This window comes from Aptenodytes forsteri, unplaced genomic scaffold (genome assembly GCF_000699145.1).
Source record: "Aptenodytes forsteri isolate BGI_AS27 unplaced genomic scaffold, ASM69914v1 Scaffold166, whole genome shotgun sequence".
NCBI classification, from domain to species: Eukaryota; Metazoa; Chordata; class Aves; order Sphenisciformes; family Spheniscidae; genus Aptenodytes; species Aptenodytes forsteri.
This window is the reverse complement of record NW_008796110.1, coordinates 4,271,897-4,281,231: the sequence shown is the minus strand read 5'-3', so window position 1 is coordinate 4,281,231 and position 9,335 is coordinate 4,271,897. Positions and strand designations below refer to the sequence as shown.

Sequence of the window (9,335 nt, the reverse complement as noted above, 5' to 3'; positions counted from 1 at the left end):
GGATGCCATTGGCCTTCTTGGCCGCCTGGGCACACTGCCGGCTCATGTTCAGCCGGCTGTCAACCAGCACCCCCAGGTCCTTTTCTGCTGAGCAGCTTTCCAGCCACTCTTCCCCAAGCCTGTAGCGCTGCATGGGGTTGTTGTGGCCGAAGTGCAGGACCCGGCACTTGGCCTTGTTGAATCTCATACAGTTGGCCTCGGCCCATCGATCCAGCCTGTATATACTCGTTCCTTCTCTTACTCTTGTCTTTTTGAATTGTATTAGTTGAAACAAGTAAGTCAATGAGACCCCCCCAAGATCAGTCCTATTTTCCTCTCAAGATTTGGAGAGAAAATCAGGAAGCTCATAACTGGGATATCTAGAGATGCCTCACATCAGGAGCTATACTGTCTGTATAACAATGCAGATTTTTCTGCACAGACATTTACTGTTTTCCAAAACTATTTAAAGTTACATGAACAGCTGTGTTGTTTCATTACAAATGGAAGTGACACCAGGATGGCAACAAGCACTGTGGCGCTAGATATGGAACAACATGAAGTGGCATTTCCTTCAAAGACATGCTTATTGATCTAGGGCTCAAGAATCATGTGAACTGATAGAACAGTGAAGAAAAAAGATTCTGATGACTTGCTAGGTAGTTTAGCCAGATAGTTAGATACCTACAGTTAAGAGAGACAGCTAACCTGCAATACGTGCACCCTTCTGTTTAATGCAGCTAATGAAGGAATGTACAGTTACCTGATTTTTTTTAACTTCATTGTTTCAGTTACTGAGCCAGTCTAACACGCAGCAGTGTGATTATTCAACTGCACTCAAACAGTGTAACAGAGAAAAGAACCGAACTTCATCCATCATTCCTGGTAAGCTTGCTCAAATCGGCTTCTCTGGGTGGCAAAATGTTTATGAACTGTGTGTCAAACCTTTAATCTTTCCTCAGCAAGAGCTGAAGACATCTGCATTGGTGTGGAGCAATGTTCCGTAAAGTACTTTTAGTGAAGAAATGATTTAAGTACTACACATAGGAAAAAAAAATAGGTGGCTGGATAACACTTTATCCTGATCGATGGAGCTTAGTGTTATCATTACTATGAGATATGTGAGATAATTGCTATGATATATGAGTCATTGCAACATACGTACTAGTTCATGACTTTTTTTTACAGTGGAAAGGTCTAGAGTGGGTATCTCATCACTGTCTGGTGAAGGGACAGACTACATCAATGCTTCCTATATTATGGTAAGTCAGTTAACTGTATTGGTGAAAAGCAATGTCCCATTGTATAGCTGTTTTCAGAGCTGCCGTGTGTCTGAGTTAGGGTGGCACAGTCCTGATTTTGAAAGCTCCTTTCTTCTATTACTCTGCCTGAAAGAGTTTCTTCCCCCGGGAAGCATTATTACTGTTATTACTGGTTTTAAGTTTGGTTAAGCGCATTGCATTTTAACAATCTGTAGAACCAGAAATCCCATCATAGTTGTAAAAACTGGTAAAGCTAAACGTCACCTGTGGAAGGGTCTTCTGAAATGAACTAAAAGTGTTAACTAACAGGTGAGTTTTTAATGGCTGTACTGTGGTTTGCCTTCCTACCTGCTCATCTTACAGAGCTTTTGCAACTGGCATAGCCCAAGGCACCATAGCTCATCAGCTTTCCATTATCTTTTTGTTCCCTGGGTTTTCTTCAACTCTTTTCCCCTTCATTAGCTGAGAGGGAGGAGTAAATGCTTCCTGGACATTCAGGAAAGAGATGGGAAAGCTCCCTGCAGTGCTGTGTATGCATGATACTTCATCAGGTGCATTAGTGCAAAGGAACTCTCTTTTGTGGTAAGAAGTTGATCTGGGACAGCTGTACAAATTAAGAGACCGCTTGGGATTTTTGCAGATTTTTCAAGTATTCTTTTATTTGTTTCAGATTGCCAGCTCCTCTGGAATTCTGGCTAATGTAGAACAATTAGCATGTGTGTACAAGTTAATGTATTTTCATTCTGGTCGGCTGGTGGTTTGCCTTCCTACCTGCTCATCTTACAGAGCTTTTGCAACTGGCATAGCCCAAGGCACCATAGCTCATCAGCTTTCCATTATCTTTTTGTTCCCTGGGTTTTCTTCAACTCTTTTCCCCTTCATTAGCTGAGAGGGAGGAGTAAATGCTTCCTGGACATTCAGGAAAGAGATGGGAAAGCTCCCTGCAGTGCTGTGTATGCATGATACTTCATCAGGTGCATTAGTGCAAAGGAACTCTCTTTTGTGGTAAGAAGTTGATCTGGGACAGCTGTACAAATTAAGAGACCGCTTGGGATTTTTGCAGATTTTTCAAGTATTCTTTTATTTGTTTCAGATTGCCAGCTCCTCTGGAATTCTGGCTAATGTAGAACAATTAGCATGTGTGTACAAGTTAATGTATTTTCATTCTGAGTCGGCTGTTCAAGTCTCCACTGATTTCTTTTGTCTTTTTTTTTTTGATCAAATTTTTTTAAGTTTTAAAAATTATTTCAGTGTAATATATTTTATTCTTTTCGTCTGGAAAATACTGCAATGGAAGTTTTATATTCTTCTAATATTTGCAGGAAGCCAAAGGAGGCACAAGTCTGCAATTTATTTTCGAGGCTCTGGGTCTGTCCACTACAAGCTTCCTTTAAATGTTAGTAGTTGGGCATCAGTTCTGAGTCTGTTGATTTTGTTTTGCAGGGTTATTATCAAAGTAATGAATTCATTATTACCCAGCATCCCTTACTACACACTATCAAGGATTTCTGGAGAATGATATGGGACCATAATGCCCAGTTAATAGTCATGCTTCCTGATAGCCAGAATATGGTGAGTTTTGTGGCTGATTGTTACGGGTTTATGTATGAATTTTATTAGTATTACCATTTTGAAATATGCAGGACATGAGACAATATCTTGGAATTTGCAAAAAACAATTAAAAATTAATAATACTGTACTGAGTGTAAAATCCCCAAATCATCTAGAGGAAATCTGGAGATCCTTGTCTGGGCAGATTGCAACTAGCATGAGAAAGTATGGAATCATTCCTGTATAGTTTATAAAAAGAGCCAAACAGCAGAAGTAACCGTTATGCAAGGTTAGTTTTCGCTCCAGGACTTTTACTTCAGTTGTAATATGGCTTCTTCAGCCATTGTTAGGTAAGGGGAGAAGTAGGAGGTTGTTCCTCTTGCTCATCTCCTAAAGTTACGAACAAATGTTTAGCAGGGATTTGTCTGACTCTAAACAGCAAAGGAAGCTCACGTGTTCATCCTGCATGTGTAATTTAATAACAAATGAATATGTTTTTCATTTACTAGAAATGCAGGAACATCTGAGAGCTTTTAGGTTGGTACTCAGAGAAATCTTGAGGTGTGAGAGGGCATCATGTTTGGTAATGAGTTTGGAGGAAAGCCATGCAAATGCTTTGGAGAGTCTTGCATGACTGGAAAAACATGTACAACCAAGCCAATGTTTGTTTTTTATTTCTCATCAAATGTTTTACGAATGTTACTCTTCCTATAAAACAGATGGATTTTTAAGTCAGCCCTTGTAATAAGGGAGGTTGTTTTGCCAGGAGGTGCTAGTTCATTATGATCCCAGTAAGAAAGACACTCAGACTCTGTAAAGTATCATTTAAAATGCTATTTATTAGAGCTAACACTATAAAGGAGAGGGTAGTATAGATAATCTTACATCCCATCACATAGATGCTGGGAACCCCGAGCTGTGCAGCACTGAACGGTTCTCTGATCAAGGTACATCATGCCATGCAGCTCCCATCCATGGAAGGGTTACCCCCATTTTGGTCGTCCAAACTATTACAGGATTTTTCTTAAAAGAAAACAACTCTGTTCATCATTTCTGCTGTCAAACAGAAAGGATGTTCTCGTGAGAACTTCTTGCTGCACTTTTAGATAATCCCAAGGCCACGCAAGTGGCGTAATCGTCGGTACAGAGTGGGAGCTGCCTGCAGGCTCCTACATTACAATCCACCAGCTAAATTTATCCTGTGGCCATGGGCTACGGGCAGCACAACACAGCCTGAAGGCCAGGCTGGACGTGTGGCATAGCGCAGCACAGCACATGTTGACTGTTAGGTGGGTCGCTGTCTCCACAGGGTACAGTGGTCTTCTGGTCAGGATCACTACAGAGGTGTCTGAAAACCACCACTTGTGATGTTTGCAATCCCACTCAAATTTTGATTTGTCAGTTTAAATCTAGCTGGCTGCATTGATTACATACGTGACACATTATTTATTATGTTGGATTAAGTTTTATTTTAAGAGCTCAACATTACTTACTTCTATGGCTTCTTTTTTTTTCCTGGAGGCTGAAGATGAATTTGTATACTGGCCAAACAAAGATGAGCCTATAAACTGTGAGAGTTTCAAAGTTACTATGATCGCTGAAGAACACAAGTGTCTGTCTAACGAGGAGAAGCTCATAATCCAAGACTTTATTTTAGAAGCTACACAGGTAACACTGTCACAAACATGTAACTCGGGACTTGATTTGTTATAGGTAATGCCTACATTTTGTTACATTTTCTATCATAAATGAGTGATAAAATTTCATGCCCTTGAAACACCCAGGGAGGGAATAACCTCTATAAGTAATGTGGTGACAGGGGGAACAGGGTAGTCCAACCTCCGCAGCAGTGGGATTCTGTATCTGGAGGCTGGAGCCGAACTGGAACAGGGTGAAGGATAAAAATAAAGACAGTCAATCTTTTACCAAATTGATCTATGTTTTTTTCACTCTTTTAAGGATGACTATGTACTTGAAGTGAGGCATTTTCAGTGTCCAAAATGGCCAAATCCTGATAGTCCTATTAGTAAAACTTTTGAACTGATCAGCATCATCAAAGAGGAAACTTCCAACCGCGATGGACCCATGATTGTACATGACGAGTAAGAACTGCAACTTTCAGTTTGTTTTGATGTTTCTCTGTAGAACCATCCCTCCATCTCATTTAGAATGAAAGCCGCTGAAACAAGGCACAAAGTCTGCACCTAACAATAGTGCTGCTGCTTCTGTTTCAGCTGCATTGAGAAACATTTTTATTTTATCACACTTCAATGTTTTCTCTTCAGTTCTATCATTTTGATACTCCAGATGATTGTCGAGTAGGGCACTGGAGAGGAAATCAATCAGGGCTTCATTGTCTATTATTGAAAGAAGTAAGACCATTTAGATGAGGCACCTTACCCTTCTCCAGCTGTTTAATAATGGCCAAAAATACGGAAATGTTGAAATACTGAAGGACCTGAGGCCTTCAGGACTTGGTTAGTAGAGGATTGTAGGGAAGTAACTCTAAGACTGGCTTTTAAAGACTCTCCAGAAGTTGTAGCCAGGTGCTGTGAAGGTTGTGTTAAGGCACTGCTGGGCGGGCCTATTTCAGAAAGTGTAAAGATCACATGACAGAAGTTCATCTTATCAGTTTACCCTGGATTTTGTATTTTCTCCAGCTGTAGAAACTTGATACAGTTTCTAGAGACTTTTTTTTGTGTTTTGTTGGGGTTTTTTTTACTTTACAAAGGCATGGAGGGGTGACAGCAGGCACTTTCTGCGCATTAACAACACTGATGCATCAACTGGAAAATGAGAACTCGGTGGATGTTTACCAGGTAGCGAAGATGATAAATTTGATGAGGCCTGGAGTCTTTACAGACATTGTAAGTAATAAGCAAAATGTGTGCATATTTTTTTCCTATGTGTGGTATTATTAGCATGCTTAGATCTTAGGGCAACATTACCGAACCATTGGCATCTTAGTTTCTGCGTGAGTTAATCAAAACTGTCTTCCAAAGGTGCTGTAGTGGACCTGCTGCTTATTCCAAAACAAAGTATTTTCCGTGAAAACCTGTTATGTGGTTATCAAGTGGTCATATTCAAAATGTGCAGAGCTGCCACCATCATCATAAGATCTGCACTATGTCATGTGAATGAAGGTTTTAATTCAGCAGGAGTAAATTTGTACTCCAAGTAGACCCTGAAGTAGTTACCCTAGTTTGCCATTTCAGGATGGACTTTGATCTTTTATGCTCTGTTGAATGGTCACCTGACACCGCTGCCACTGTGCTTACAGAAAGAAAACATGAAAAGTGTAACAAATAAGAATTACTTACTAAGTCAGTGTCATACAAATGAAAATTCATCACAGAAGTGAAAAACTGCGAACCTTGCCCCTTTGGTCATACCACTACCAATCTGACTGCTGTAGAGCTACAATGGATGTTATAAGGAGAACGCTTTAAGAGTGAAACGTTAGGGTTAGCATCATCACATTTTTGACAGCAAAAACAGGACATGACACAGGATTCACAGATGTGTCCACCCCTTGCCCTGCCCAGCTAGCCCAGACTGAGGTGCCTGGCAGAAAATGCAGTGAAGATGGGAACCCTTCCTACCTCAGCAGCACCATTAGGACCTTCACTCCTCTTGCCCCGGGAGCCTCCAGCAAATACCTGGGCCCTTTATCTCAGATTTCCAGTTTCCCATCCTGCTACTGCAGATTTTCAAATTCGTTGCTCTTTCTACCCCATATCTCTTAGCGCAACCTAATAGTCCAGACCCCAAACCCCCCTCTATTTAGTCTGTCTTACTGCTCCCCACTCCTTCCATCACAGAAATTCTTTACCCTCATATATCCATCCTAGAACCCAAAATATTCCTCTGCCCTTTCAGAGCATCCACTGTTACCTGGTGCAGCACAGCCTTCGCTGTGCCTGCGCTCCCGAGATGCTGCCCTGCACAGCGCACCCAGCTGTTTTCCCCTTCCCAGCCCACACTGCTGGCTTCTGGCACTCCCCATTTCCCACTGCACCCAACTGAGATACCCCACCCCGCTTCCCCTAGGCAGTGGCCTCCTCAGTGACTCTTCCCACAAAGTCTCGTCTCTCTTCCTACACTTGGCAGGGTCTTCAAAAACATAAACAGTAACTGCAAGTACCAAACAAAAAATTAAAAAAATCTGCCTAGATAGAATTTGGAGGGCAAAAAATGAGAACATATTCAAGAGGAAAAAAAAGCCGACAGACAAATAGTAGCCCTAATCCTGACCCCATTCAATCAATGGGAACTTTGCAATTGGCTTTAACAAGGATCAGATTTAGCACATAATATTTCTTAAAAAAATACAGTTTTCTCCCCCACCTCTACTGTGTTCCTTAATGTTGTGCTTTATATTGCGCACAGGGGGAGCCATTAGTCAGAAAATGAATAAAGCTGCTAACACAATAGATTGTGGAACACGGTACCTTAACAGACTGACGCATCAGCTGTTAATTAATTTTGAGTAACAGTGTTACAAGATAATCTAGTGTTATTATTTCTGACAACACACTGACTATATCCTCTTTTCTTCTCCAGGAACAGTACCAGTTTCTGTACAAAGCTATTCTCAGCCTTGTCAGCACAAGGCAAGAAGAAAACCCTTCAGCATCTATGGACAGTAACGGCTCAGCTTTACCCGATGGAAATGCAGCTGAAAGTTTAGAATCTTTAGTTTAATTAACACATCAGATTAAACACACACATACCTACATCACACCAGTCACACCTGGAGTTTACCATTAATATTTTCAGTTTTATACTTTTGGGGGGGAGATCTGTCCAGTCACTATATATATAATCAGATCCCAACCGTTGCTCAGTCATTTCTGTTACATATGACTTCACCGCGGAACTTTTATCATTAACAATGTGTGCCTTTCTTGAAAGATTTCTTGTAATACGTTGTTACGTCTGGACTAACTTGATTGACTTTTACAGTGTTTCTAAGAATTGAATTGTGGTATGTTTTTTCAGTATTAGTTTTTGGCTTTGCTTTTAACTTAAAACTATCATATTTATAGGTGTTAGGAGATTCTCAGTTACAAACATGTCATGGGTTTAGTATTTGATTTATCTGCTGTATTTATAACAATTTACATTTGCTAGAAATATAACTTTTAATATAGTAGAATGTAAATAAAATACTGTTCTCCATAACGTTCAACATTTTAAGACTTCAATTAGACATTTAGAATAGTAATCTGATACTTACTGTAAATACTGCTACTTCTGTAGTGATTCCATGGACCAAATTTATATTTATAATTGTAGATTTTTATATTTTACTACGGAGTCAGTTTTCTAGTTCTGTGTAATTGCCTTGTTAAAATGATGTAGTCCAGTATGTTTTTATTTTAACAAAGTCTTCTGATATATAATTGTGCATCTTAAGCAATTAACCTTCATATAGCTGCATGTGATTTTAACTTTTTGTGGGAAATGAAATAGAAATCATTTGTTTTGAAATGAGAAGTTTTTATGAGATTTAACACCTGTACTTGGCATTGTTAAATTGTTTTTACCTATGGCGTTGCAAAAATAAATATAAATATTCCAGTCTGTGCTTAGCGGTCTACCACATACAGTGAACGCTCTTCACTGTCGTATGAGAGAGCTTTTACTTACAGGAATAAGGACTCAAGGCTGACCTGGAGATGGCTGCTCTTCCTGTGGAATCTGCGAGTTCAGAAGGCAGTTTTACATTTTGTTATTTAATCTCTGCTCCACTTCCACCCATACCCATAGTGTCCACGTCGGCTCCTGGTTTAGCCTCTCCCACTCTGGTCACCCACAGGCTAGCAGGCTGTCCCAGGCCTCCAGATTGCCTTAGTTGCCCCCTTGCAAGACTTCTCCATGCTGGCTTTGCTTCAGATCATTCATTCAGCTGCTGAGCTCTTTGCTGCCTCCTTTGGCAAAGCAAAAGCCGAACTCTGGGAAGCAGTAAAGCAAGTAATCGCTGCAAGAACAAAAGCAAAATGTTTCAACTTGGCCACTCAATTATTTTCTGTAACCTTCTGAACTGGCAAGAAAAGATACTGATTGTACTGAAGGTTGCAGCACTGAGGAGGGTGGAGGAGCCTGGAGCAGAACAGATCTTTGTTTAAAACTAACACAGGCCGTGAGAGTAACTATTTTCTCACTTTCGTACATTCAGTTGCTGTGTAGAAATATTGAGAGCAGAGATACAGTTCTGGACCAGAACGCCAAAGAAACTAATGGACAGTATCTTAGATGAAAAATAAGGATGGGAGAAGGTGGACCTGATGTGGACTTGGAGATTTTAGTCGACTGATGTCCTGAGGCAAGGGTGTGTGAGGGATCTCAGAGTGTCAGCAGATAGATCTAGACCCCTTCAGCAGTGTGGGATTGAGGATAGGTGGAGCTGCAACAAAGCCAAAACAAATTTAGGTTTAGAGGAATCTAAGCAGCGGAAACTAAAAAATCCTCGTACTGATGATACACAAAATGAGTGTGAAGGTGCTAAACCAGGAGACAGAATGCACAAGAATGACAGA

General features: G+C 40.5%; 1 protein-coding gene across 1 annotated transcript in view; it reads left to right on the top strand.

Moving 5' to 3' along the window:
- The window catches only part of PTPRZ1 (protein tyrosine phosphatase, receptor type Z1), a 148,739-nt gene extending 140,360 nt beyond the window's left edge, over positions 1-8,379 (top strand). The window contains exons 23-29 of the mRNA XM_009286803.1: positions 771-864; positions 1,168-1,241; positions 2,685-2,813; positions 4,315-4,461; positions 4,753-4,895; positions 5,525-5,660; positions 7,357-8,379. Coding sequence (XP_009285078.1) covers positions 771-864; positions 1,168-1,241; positions 2,685-2,813; positions 4,315-4,461; positions 4,753-4,895; positions 5,525-5,660; positions 7,357-7,497 — 864 coding nt within the window. The 3' untranslated portion in view covers positions 7,498-8,379. The remainder of the gene's footprint in view (positions 1-770; positions 865-1,167; positions 1,242-2,684; positions 2,814-4,314; positions 4,462-4,752; positions 4,896-5,524; positions 5,661-7,356) is intronic.
- Positions 8,380-9,335: the final 956 nt, after the last annotated feature.